This window comes from Nicotiana tabacum, chromosome 22, assembly GCF_000715075.1.
Source record: "Nicotiana tabacum cultivar K326 chromosome 22, ASM71507v2, whole genome shotgun sequence".
Taxonomy (NCBI): Eukaryota; Viridiplantae; Streptophyta; class Magnoliopsida; order Solanales; family Solanaceae; genus Nicotiana; species Nicotiana tabacum.
The window spans coordinates 8,412,467-8,425,503 of NC_134101.1; the positions used below are offsets into that span (position 1 = coordinate 8,412,467).

At 33.8% G+C, this 13,037-nt stretch overlaps 1 protein-coding gene across 2 annotated transcripts; it reads left to right on the forward strand.

Moving 5' to 3' along the window:
• Nucleotides 1–2,990: 2,990 nt before the first annotated feature.
• On the forward strand, nucleotides 2,991–8,949 carry LOC107798910 (protein AE7-like). Of its 2 annotated transcripts, none has more exons than XM_016621938.2 (6): nucleotides 2,991–3,170; nucleotides 3,638–3,786; nucleotides 5,707–5,812; nucleotides 5,905–6,004; nucleotides 8,134–8,179; nucleotides 8,595–8,949. In XM_016621938.2, exons 2-6 carry the CDS (start codon nucleotides 3,666–3,668, stop codon nucleotides 8,693–8,695), a joined length of 474 nt encoding a protein of 157 aa, XP_016477424.1. In that variant the 5' UTR covers nucleotides 2,991–3,170; nucleotides 3,638–3,665; the 3' UTR covers nucleotides 8,696–8,949. The 2 variants fall into 2 exon arrangements, with proteins under 2 accessions (XP_016477424.1, XP_016477425.2); XM_016621939.2 differs by having other exon boundaries at nucleotides 2,992–3,170; nucleotides 3,622–3,786.
• The last annotated feature ends 4,088 nt before the right edge of the window (nucleotides 8,950–13,037 follow it).

Below are 13,037 nucleotides of genomic sequence, written 5' to 3' on the forward strand. Positions count from 1 at the left end.
TTTAAATAGATAACTTTTCGAATTTTAATCTATTGCGGTTAACACCGGCAGAGCTAGGGTGGCGAAAGGGGATCATCGGAACCCCTTTCGCCCTAAAAATTCCACTGTATGTCAAAATTATTTTTTATGCATTTATAATAGATGTTGAATCCTCTTGGCTTGTTCGTATATTTACTTTTTAATATTTCAAATCCCTTGGTAAAAATTTTGGCCCCGCCACTTACAATTAACGCTTAATTTTATATATTTCTAAATTTTTTTGTCACTTAATAGTTTTTAGTCTTTTTTCTAGTCCGTTTTGAAAAATAATCTCAACTAGGGATATTGACGGGATAAAAATAGGAGAGATTTGATTTTTATAAATGTAAGTTTAGTTAGATGACCTTTTCACACAAGACCATTAAAGATTAACGAAGATCGGCAAATAAAATATTAAAAACTTTGTAGAGTCATATTCTTCTATTTAATTGTGCGTGGGCATAGAAGATTATTCTTTTTGAAATATTTTATTTTATAATCCATGACAAATATAATTTTAGTTATATGATTTGTTTTAACAAGAGATCATTAAAGAATAAAGAATATGGGGAAAATTATCTTTTATATTCATCTATAATTTAAATAAAACAAAATAATCTTAGAATAATTTTTATATTTATTTACAGCTCTCCTCAATTATTTCTTGATGATAAAAGGTAACTAGAATCTATACTCGAAATGTTGTTTGTCTTTTTTACCATTTATAATTTTTTTTGTATTGAACAAAATAGTAATTTAATTATCTCCCTAATATTTAGGACATTAGAATCACCTAAATTTTTGCTTATAATATCTTTCCTTATTATACTAGGTAGAAAGTCCTACTATTTAAGAATTTAAAATCTATCAATATATTTACCTTATATAAAGTACACTAATTGAAAATAAATTCATATGTGTAATATTCAGAAAGCTTAACGGGATCAGCAAATATATAGTTTATATGAGAATCATCAGTTCATCACCATAAAAAAGACATAAAATTAGTTCAAAACACGAAGCACGTAACATTGTCTAAATGCTAAACAATAAACTTTTATTTTTATTGTACAAATAAACAATTCATGTATAATTAAAATCATATTTAATCATATAAAATCGTACAAGCCTTAATATATATTATAAAAAGTATGAAATTCCTAAATAAAATGTTGATTGACTTTTATCCTTTAATATAGATTTTATATAAAATTAAAAATTAAAAATTTTATTAATATTTAGGACTTTAAAATTAATTAAAATTTTATTTACTAAATTTTTTCTTAATCGAAATATGTAGGAAATCCTGATATTTAGGAATTTAAAATAAATTATATAAAAAATTAAAATGTATTAAAGTAATATTTATACACATACTTAGTGAATTCAATAACTTTTTTAGTAATTATTAAACCGATAGAGTGACTATACTCTTTGAGTAATTTGTCGCCCTATTAAAATTTTATGTTTCAATAGTGCTTTCTTTGCCCACACATGTTTTGTCAAAGCTATGTAAAGATAATTTTTTTCCTTTTTATTTTAATAACTTAAACTTCACTATAGAGGCATAACATAATTGAAACCTTTAAGGGGCATTAATTGAGAAGACATAAAGATTTAATTTGTCAATTTCTGTTATTTGACGAATTTTTGAAGAATTATAATAAAAATATAAATAATCTTATTTTTGTCTTATCGAATGAACTTGAGAATCTCTCAAAAAAAAATTATAGAAAAACTCTTAGATCATCAAGGTTATATGTTCTTGCTGAAATAAAAAATGAAGTATGATAATTTGTGAAATTGAACTGATAAAATTATAAAACTGGAACAAAGTTTAAGGTGAATATATTGAATGATACTAATTGAGAACTTTTATGAGCATGAGTTTCTCCTTTTATTAAGTTAGTTATATAGGATCAACATTTATCAATTCAAGAGTTTACACTTTTATCTTATAACTTAAATATAATATTTGAAGTAATATTTATGTAATAATTTCTAAAAAGAATTACTCAGTGAGACGAGAAAGACGCGCAACGCGCGTACACTAATGCCTCATTTGTTTTTTTTTTAAGATTAAGGTATCTGAATCTGAATACACATTTGAATATCAAGATATGTATTAAGATTAATGCATCTGAATCTGAATACACATCTGAATATTAAGATGTGTATTAAGATCTGAATACTAAATGATTAAGATTGTTTGATTTTTAACATTTGAATGTATACAATTTATCTTTATTTGAAAATTAATAAACATAAAATTTAAATAAAATACTAATTAATCTAATATTTGTCAATAAAATATATAATTTTTTAAAATATGATAGTTGTTGGTGATGATGACTAACGGTAGTGCTTGTGAATGCTGACCAGAGGCGGTGGATGGTGGTGGTTTAAGGTAGTAGCTAATGGTGATTGGTAGTTGTGGCGATTATGATTTATGATTGAGTATAGTGGTGGTGGTGATGGTGGTGATAGTTAATAATGACGGTTGGTGGCGGTAGTTGTGATTGAGGAAGGTGGTAATGGGTGTTGGTAGTTTATAATGATGGGCAGTACCGACTATGGTTGTTTGATGGTGATGGGGTGGTTAGTTGTGATGGTTGAGGTGGATGAGTGTTGGTTGGGATTGAGAATGATGGTGGTGAAAGTAGTGGGGATGGTGGATGGTGGTAGTCGATAATGATGACGGTTATGATTGATGTTGATGGTGGTTGAGTATGGTGATGGTGGATGGCATGGTGATAGTTGATAATAGTAGGCGGTGGCGACAGTTAATAATGAATATGGATGATCGTATCTTAATGAAATTGAATCTGTGTTATAGATCAGACATGTTCAGACCTATTCAGACCCATTAAGTAATTGACACGTTAAAACAACAAATACACTTAATAATTAAGGTACGAATAATTAAGAAACATACTTTAAAAATAAACCATTTAATGTCGGATATCTTGTACCGACCAACGAGGCCTAAAACTAATTAACAACTAAAAATCCAATGAAGAACAGTTTTAGGTCCCAAGATTTAGGAGTTGTTCTTCCCCGCCAACATCCGCTTCTTCCACCATCTGCCTTCGTAGCTCGCTCTCCTTCTTTCCCCTTGTCAAATACACGTATTCAGATTGGAAATCGAACTCGTAAGTTGAATCTACTAAAAACACATACTTTTTGTTTTTCTCTTATTGAATTTGTGATTTTTAACTTGACTTATTATGATTCTTTCTGGGGAAAATTCCAACGATTCTTGAGAAAATTTTAAGATTTTTGTATGTTTTTCCACATGGGTGTAGACGAGTAAATGTCTTATTCTAGTTAATTTATCATTCTGTTTGGGACAGACTAAAAAGGAATAATATCACATAAATTGCGACGGGGGAGCAATTTGTTAGTATTTTTTTTGGGTGTTTGATGAGGATTTTTCGCAGAGATTTCTATCGTTTCTTTGATGCAAGGAGAGGTTTAAAATGAAGCAGCTGTTTTAGCTAATGACTCAGAAAGACAAATTTGAAGTTTATTAAATTTATTTATTTATTATTGCAAAGAAATTTCTTTAACTCAGGAACTGGTTTTGTGTGTTGATCTATGTAGACATCTTTGCTTCCAGGTTAATCTTATATAGGCCGGACGTGAAAATGGTTTCTGAATTGATAAATGCCAACCCCATTGTGTATGAAAAGAAGGAGCGTCGAGCTAGGAGTGGTCAAAGTGTGGATGAATATGCAGCTGAAACTATCGACCAGCTCGAAATTTTTGATATCCTTCTGAATGATTTCATTTTATCATCATTCAGCCAATGTTGGCTGAAATCCGTTAGTGTTCTTAGTCTGTTAAGTTAGACTTGAATTAATCTTTCTATGATAAGGAAATATCTATGAGGCTAAAACTCATCCGCTTCAGAATCTGTGAGAGTTTTATGCTTAATCATTCAGTTTTGAAATGGAGCAGTACTAGCATGCTAAGTCTCTTGAGTAGCATTAACATATTACACTGCAGATTAGCTGGAGGATTTTGAATTTGCAAACTAGAGTTAAATTCTTTGTACGATCAAACTTCTCTATAACAACCTCGTTTGTTATATTTTTGGATGAAGTAAAAAAGAACTTCTGCTTCTTTTCTTTATAGTTGTTTTTGATATATATTTCTGTTCTATGTAGTTCAATGCGAAAGATGAAGTGAGAAAAAACTTTTGCACCTTAGTGCACGAAATATTGTTGTAAGCTTTTTCTTTTCTGGTATAGTAAGATCATTTTTTATATTCTGTTACTTATTATTTTGGCGAAAGCCTAAATAATGAAGTTGGAGTGAAGTAGGCATATTAAGTACCATGCTCTCGATTTTGAAGGCCCAACGGTGCACCACGTCCTTTACTGTACCCGAAATCACCATTGCATTCCAAACCAATTTAGGACTACCGACCACAAACGCGAGCCACCAGACAGTGCAGCAGTAGATAGTCTATGTCTTCACCCAAGAATCTTCACTTAAGCACAAACTAACATAGGTGATCCTCCTCTTCTTCAGGATCTTTCGCTGTCAGTATCACTCCCCTCGTTGTCAACCACTCAAAGAAACACACCTTTCTGGGCTCCCTAGGGACCCCAAATAGAAAGGCGTGGGAATATTGACACTTAACTATGAACAAGCAGTCCCTACTCTCTCCCTGTCTCCATAGATACGATGTAGACACTTTCTGTCTGCACAGAAGGTCAACCAGGTTTTGAGATTCTCCCATCTCCCAATCCTAGAGGTTCCTCCTAATTTCAAATTCCCAATGGACTTCCCCTTCATGTATCATATGAATCTTTTGGATTGTAAGGTCTCTCTGGCACGAGGCTCTATAAATGTTTGGAAAGGCAATCCTCATCTCACTTTCTCCACGCCACACGTGCAGTGTACCCCCAAATACTAATCCTGCTTTACAGAAATAGAGATGTAGGAGGATCGGAGTGCATGTGAGTCACTATGCTCCATTTTTTGTAGAAACATGACAATAGCTATCTTTAGTTTGAATTTTCTGGATGCCTTTCATTAAAGAAGTTGACATATGATTTTCATGTCTTTATTTGCTTTTTGAATTTGTTTTGTTTTTTGTTGGAAATTATGCACACAACCTGTTCGATGAAATGTGCATGTTGGGTTTTTTTTTTTTTTTGGGGGGGGGGGGGGGGGGGGCATTATTTGCACCTTCAACATTTGTTTTTACATTTTTGGGATTTTGGCCAAGACAAATTGAAGTGCGTTGCTATTCCTGTGAAATGGTTATATTAGGATCACATGTCATGAAATTTTTTAGGGTCGTGCTGCCCCCAGTTCTGATTTGAGGTGACACTGTTCAATCAGGGATAAATTATCTTTGTATACTTCCTATTCGATTAAAATATGGGTCAGTGTGACCAATTGCTTACACGTGATTGCAGTCTTCAGTTTACTCTTCTTGATGAACTTTTACATAGTTTCATATTTCCTTTTGCTTCACAAATGCTAGTGTCATTCACCAAGTAACATGAGGACAATACATTTGACTATGTGTTTCGATAGGATTCCTTCTAAATTTTTTTCTCCCTCTTTGGGTCATCATTGTATCGTTTAGAAGGGAACTAAGCAAGTATGAAGTTTGATTAGTTGGGGCAACTTCATATCTATGAAAAGCTAATCATTCCTTAACATTCTTACACTATCTTAGAGATATAAAAGATCCAGAGCATCCCTATTCTCTGGAAGAGCTGAAAGTTATAACAGAAGATGCCATTGAGGTAGATGACGAGCGAAGCTATGTAAGGTGAGAAATGAATCTGTTTCATATGTTTCTGTTCTGATTCCTTGTAAGTACCATTTTCATGTTGTCTAAGAAGAGGGAGTTCTTGGATTCAGGGTCACATTCACGCCAACTGTTGAACATTGCAGCATGGCAACCATTATTGGATTATGCTTGCGTGTGAAACTTATGCGATCTTTGCCTTCACGTTATAAGGTATGCTTTATCACCTTTCTATTTCGGTTCAAGGTTCCTATGTGTGTTACACATCTTTCCCTGTAGAAATAATATTACAGTAGATAGAATATTATGCTATATGCTATTATGATAGAAGTCAACAATTCCCAAAACCACAGATTACTGGAAAAGACGTTCATACTTGTAGAGCTGGACCAAGCATTAATGTAACGTGTGGCTGTCTGTGTGTGGTTTCTTAGAAATGTTAATGACTTCAACCTCAAAGTTTCTTCCTTGGACTCAGGAAGTGGATGAAGACATGAGGTTTGATTCACAAGCCATCCCTAGGAGAGAAAGTTTCAAGTACCTTGGATCTGTTATACAAAGGAACGGGGAGATTGACGAGGATGTCACACACCGTATTGGGGTGGGATGGATGAAATGGAGGCTCGCTTCCGGTGTTCTGTGTTATAAGAATGTGCCACCAAAACTTAAAGGTAAGTTTTATAGAGTGGTGGTCATACCGACTATGCTGTATGGGCAGAGTGTTGGTTAGTCAAGAACTCTCATGTCCAGAAGATGAAAGTGGTTGAGATAGGATGTAGAGGTGGATGTGCGGGCATACCAGGTTAGATAAAATTAGAAATGAAGTTATCCGGGACAAGGTGGGTATGACCCCTGTGGAGGACACGATGCGGGAGGCGAGTTCGGGCATGTGAAGAGGAGAGGCATTGATACTCCGGTGAGGAGGTGTGAGAGGTTGGCATCGGAAGGCGAACGAAAAGGTAGAAACGGGCCGAAGAAGTATCGGGAAGAGGTGATTAGACAAAATATAGTGTTGCTTCAGCTTACTGAGGACATGACCATGGATAGGAAGAGGTGGAGATTGAGAATAAAGGGTAAGGGTTAGGTAGCCGAGTGTTGTCCTTGTTTGTAACAGTAGCTTTGATACACCACTTGGTGTTTTTCGTGTTTTTTCATATCCCTAGACTTCTGTTATTACTTGTTGTTGTCTTTTGTTTTGATTTTCTGATTGCATTACCCATTGCTAGTTTTGTATTTTCGCTTCGGTTGTCAGATCGATTTGCTTGTTATTGTCCCCTAAGTTGCTCGGGCTCGGGTGCGGGTATCCGATACGGAGACGGATCCGAGTATATGATTTGGCAAAATCTAAATTTTAAGATTCGGGGGTGCGGATCCTGATATGGATACGAGTGCGGGGATTCGGTTAATAAAATTCAAAATAATAAAAAATAGAGCTATAAAAATATTGTAAATTTTGAGAGATATTCTGTGAAAAACTTACATGAATATTGTAGAATTCAATCTTTCATTCTCCAAAAATATAAGACAAAAATACTACAATATTGAAGGTATGCCATTTTCCATAACTTAAATCTGTTTTATTTTTTATTTTGAAAAATCAAAATCTCAATTTTTCTCCCAAATTTATCGATGGACTCCGGTCAAAGTGTCCGAAGTCAGTTGACCGAATTCGGGACGTATCCCGCTCCCGTCCCTGTCTCGTATCGGGACGGGGACGACACCAAAATCGAAGAGTCCGCGCAACTTAGATTGCCCCTCCCCTTTTCCCTTCCTGAGCCGAGGGTCTATCGGAAACAGCCTCTCTGCCTTCTTAAAGGCAGGGGTAAGGTCTGCATACACTCTACCTTCCCCAGACCCCACTTGTGTGATTACACTGGATGTTGTTTTTGTTGTTGTTAACTACTTATGGCATGTTCGTGCATAATGTGGATAACCTGTATCAGATCTGTAATCAGTCTCTAAATGTTATTTCAACTTTTTAGTTGCATTTTCAAAACTACAAGAATTAAACAAAGATGCAAAGTCTTCTATAGGAATTTTTTTGTTGGAATATTATACAAATATTTTAACATTGAAATTTTTAGTTGAAGTGGAACCTTGGAGCAACGGTAAAGTTGTTTTCATGTGACCTATAGGTCACGGGTTCGAGCTGTGGAATCAGCCATTGATGCTTGCGTCAGGCTAGACTGCCTACATCACACCTCCTCGGGGTGCGGTCCTTCCGCGAACTTGAAGTTTTTAGTTGATTGCTAGCTGTGACTTTAAATTCTTGGAAATGTCAATCAATTTGCAAGTTTTAAGTTTGCTTGTTTTTTAATAACATATTTTTGTTATCTTCCCAGGTAGATATTAGAGTAGCACCTGGCACTCACGCTACAGAAGCTGCAGGTATCTGTCGTAACCATTACCCTTTGATCACTAACAAATCTTTATAACTCTCTGTCACTCTGCTGGACTTCTCCCGTTTGACCCAACCAGGCCTATATTTGTCACTTCCCATTTGCTTTGACAAAAGGGCATCTTCCTTTTGCGAGCGAACTGTATATTATGTCTTTTTAACATACCACACGGGCATAGAGCTGGTTATGGGTTTTCTTCTACCATGGTCCATGTATAGTGTTCGCCCTTTAGGTAAATGTAAGTTAAAGTTATAACATACCCAAAAGAAAAGAGAAGGGAAAAAGAAAAGCATACAAGCTTCTTGTATTTTTTTAGCATCAAACATTTGGAGATGAGAGTTTTTTAAGAGCAGTCTCCGATTGCTTTATGTCCAGCAACTGATCATTTATTTTTCTGCCTGCAGTAAATAAGCAGTTGAACGATAAAGAACGGGTAGCTGCAGCATTGGAAAATCCTAACCTTGTCGATATGGTAGACGAATGCCTTGCTCCATCTCTTGAATGAGGAAGTTTACTAAGTCTTTGTTCAGTATATGGAGATACAACCCGAACAGCTTTCATCAAAAAGTCCTTCAATGTTATATTTTTGTGGTTGTTTTTGAACAGTTTTTCATTGGTTATATTTTCATTATATTAATGAGGTTGTGTTTAGTGAAAGTGTGAAATCACAATGTAGTTGGTTGGTCTGAAATAGGTTGTATTTTTATGAAGAGATCTATGCGATATTTATATCATCATATTCACATGGTATTTTCAATATTTTTAGCCTGTAAGAGCACTTGGTGGATATACAAGCCTTGGATTTTCATGAAAACAGAATTTTCATATATGGTGTTTACTCGTCGGACATCCTATCACTTCTTAGTATGGCGTTGAATAGCTTCGCGACTCGTTCTACTTCAACCTCTCCAAGACACTTTCAACCATTTATAGGGATACTATTTGAACCACAAACTTTTCTAGTATTTATATTTTTCATGGCATCCTTTATCTCTGTCGGCCTAATAGCTTGTTTGGCCAAGCTTCTTCAAGTTCAAAAGCACTTTTTTTTTTCTAAGTGTTTTTTTTTCAAATTTGAAGTGTTTGGTCAAGCTTTGAGGAGAAAAAAAAAGTGCTTCTGAGGAGAAGCAGAAGCAGTTTTGGAGAAACAGAAAAAAATAGCTTCTTCCCAGAAATACTTTTGAGAAAAATACACTTAGAAGCACTTTTTAAAAGTTTGGCCAAACACTAATTGATGCTTAGAAGTACTTTTTATATTAATTAGTCAAACACAAACTGTTTCTCACCAAAAGTAAATTTGAAAAAACGCTTCTCAGCTGATTTTTCTCGCTTGCCAAACGGGCTATAATTCTACTAGAGTAGCTAAGGTTTCTATTGTACACGTGTGGAATTCCCAAATGTTTCTCTTGGTCCGAGTTAAACAACTTATCAAAATAGCCTCTCCATTTCTCCTCAGACCTCATTTTCTTTTGTCAATAGTTGTTGAGACTTGGTTAAAATCCTTACCCATCTTCTCTCCCAGTCGTGTTTAGGGATGGCAATGGAGCGGTGGGGATGAGGTGCGGGGCGAGGCGGGTTTGAACCTATGCGGGGTGAGGCGCGTTTGGGCCTGTGCGGGTGCGGGGCGGGGGGTTGAATTTTTTTAAAAAAATAATTGCGGGTGCGGAACGGGTGTGAGTTCAAATAGTGACACAAACTAAGAAAGACATGAATCTATTCTACACAAATTCTATTATTGTATTGGTGAAAAATCCTATTGCTGGCTATTTTAAAATTCAACCCCTCCCCTCGAACATACCTCACCCCCACCCCCTAGAAGAAACAAAAAGCAAAAGATTAATGGCAAGTATGCTTTGACAATGGAACAAGGAAACACCAACAATTTTCTTCTAAAAAAAGCTCTTTTGATTTGTTTTGTATTTGTAATTCATCTACATTAATTATTTTCTGTTTCTTTTTTCATTTTTGGTTAAAGTCCTAATAGCTCAAAAGCATACTCTTAAAGACACGATTGAAGCAACTGAAATGCATCGTCTTAAATGAAGCCAGATTTGAAATCCCAAAAGAAACATTCCATTTGATATATTCCAAAGAAAAAGGAAAATGAATTAGTTTAATGAAAGTAAATATAATTAACTAACTTAAACAGAAGCAGAAAATTCAAAGTTTAAATTAAAAAAAAAAACGCGGGTATAGATATGGGGCGGGTGGATGCAGGTCAAAATGCTATGCGGGGAGGGGCGGGGTGGGTTGAAATTTTGTGGGTTAAAATAGAACCCGCCTCGCACCCGCCCCGCACCCGCCCCATTGCCATCCCTTAGTTCGTGTCCCTAACTTTTGGTTCAAGTTAGGGGTGTTCGCCGGTCGGTACGGTACGGTATTTAGACATTTCGGTTCGGTATTTTCGGTATTCGGTTTCTTAAAATGCTATACTAATACCGTACCTAATTAAATTCGGTATGTTTTGGTTTTTTCCTTTCGGTTTCGATTTATTCGGTTCGGTAACTTCGGTTTATTTGGTTTGAATACTAACCAGTGCATAGAGTCATAAATTATAATATTCTTAATTAAAGTGTTCAAAAGTACAAAACTAAAAACGTTTGTTGACAAAAATTTTGTCCAAAACCAGCAAATATTAACCAGAGAGAGAAAACTGTACATAAGAAATAAATTTGATCATTAGAAATGTCTTGTTACTTGCTTAGAGTTAATTGATGTACTTAGAGAATAAAAGAAAGTAAAATTTTAGATTTTTTATATTTATGTTATAATTAATAATATGTGTATTGTGTAATATAATATATATTTCGGTACGATTTCGGCATTTCGGTATTTCATTTTAAAATACTACCATACCTAATACCAATTTTTTTTAAAACTTAAACCAAATAACATACCAAATACTAAAATATCGAATACCAAATACCAAAATTTTCGATTTCGGTACGTTAATTCGGTATTTACCAAATTATGCACGGCCCCAGTTCAAACCATCCAGAGCTTCCCTTCAGCCTTTATTAGTAGCCTTCTTAGCGCTTTTGTATTCTTCAAAGGCTTCTCCGTATTTTGAAAATTTTGAAAAAATGAGATGGAAAATCTTCAAAAGAAAATAAAATAAAGTTGATAAAATTTTCAAAAAATATCTCAAACAATCAATAAAAACTCGAAAACTAAGCTTTCAAAGTCAACCTTAAAACTCCAAACAAATGCCACAAATATTTTAGCGGTCCTCCAGAAAAATAACAATCAAAGTTCAGTTTATTAGGTTTGTTGTAGTTCCTACTTGGAAGTTGTATCAGGTAACAAATTAGCCTAAAAACAGGAGGAAAACATTGGTAGTTCAAATCCTGATGACCTATTGGAAACAAACAAATTTGTCGCCCTTTCGTTTTATTTTGAATATGTTTTGTTCTACTTTTTGAGTGTCTGTATTTGGTTCTGGAAAATGTTTTTAAGATTACCGTCAGAAAATATATGTTGTATTTTGATTTTTTTGTTTAGTATAAAAAATAAAGCAAAATAAAACCTATTTAGATAAGAAAATAAATCAATTGTGCGAGAAAACAAAATATTTTATTTTCGGAAACAGTCTCTCTGCCCTTTCCGGGTAGGGATAAAACTGCGTACATCCTACCCTCCCCAAACTCTACTTGTGTGATTACACTGAGTTATTGTTGTTGTCAAAAAAAGCAAGCATTTGGCTAACTATATATCGTGGGTAGGGATATACATAGGTCGGGATGGTTCGAATTTTCTAATTACCAAACCAAACCAATTGTATCAGGTTATTAAATCTAAATACCAAACCAAACCAACAAAAGTCGGATTTTTTAATTTCGGATTTTTGGGATTTTCGGGTTTTTTCACTTTTTTTTCATAATTCTTCATAGCACAAAACGTAAAATTTGTGCTCCAAATATTTCTTTAATCCTAGTAAGACAGAATTATATAAGGTATTTTTCAATAAAATAACATGAATATGAGATGAGTCATGACATTGTACTAAAATATTCAACAATAAAGATAATAAAATCGCATAAAATAAATATTATTAATAAGCCATAATGAAAACAAACATAATTTAAAATTACGACTAATAAGTACTATTATTTACATGACTAACCACTAAAAGAAAAATAAGTTATACATTTTATCTAAACCATGAAAAAACTAAAAAATAGATATTCAACACTATTTTCATTCATAGTACAATTGAATTGAATGTTTTTATTAGCATTAGTATTGATTTGATTTTAGTTTAGGATTTATTTGAGTTACTAACATTTATGGATTATAAAACTTATTGGAGCATCCAAAAATTATAAATTCAAGTTTGAAATAATATGTTAAAAGATAAAACTATGAAAAAGCTTAAGAAATATTTATAAATTACACGACAATAAATATTTTTATGTTTTAAATATATTTAAAACTTCTATACATATAATTTTGGGTTGGGTTGGGTTGACTTTTTTTAGTTAAAATCAAACCAAATTAAATATGGTCGGGTTTTTTTCAACACCAAACCAAATCATAATTGAATTTTTTTTCTCGTTTTGACTCGGATTATCGGGTTGACCCGGTTTATCAATTTTATTTGTACACCTAGGTATAAGTTAATGGTGGAAATTATTGTTGACAAAAGATAGTATATTCTCTGAAAAATAATTTGTGGGATTTCGTAATTTAAAGGTCCCACAATATTAGAAGAAGCATAAAATAAAGCTGCAGCAACAATGGTTTCTGGACCAAGTTCGAGGAATAGGTTTATTTATTGTGAATTTGCGATATGCATTTTATTTATTGGTTGGGTTTCATTGCAAACAGTTATGACGGTAGAATTCCTC

Coding starts and splice junctions, on each gene's coding strand:
- LOC107798910 (XM_016621939.2), top strand. CDS start 3,032: ATGAAGAACAGTTTTAGGTCCCAAGATTTAGGAGTTGTTCTTCCCCGC. Junction 3,171..3,621: donor TCAGATTGGAAATCGAACTC/GTAAGTTGAATC, acceptor TGATCTATGTAG/ACATCTTTGCTTCCAGGTTA. Junction 5,813..5,904: donor GACGAGCGAAGCTATGTAAG/GTGAGAAATGAA, acceptor TCTTGGATTCAG/GGTCACATTCACGCCAACTG.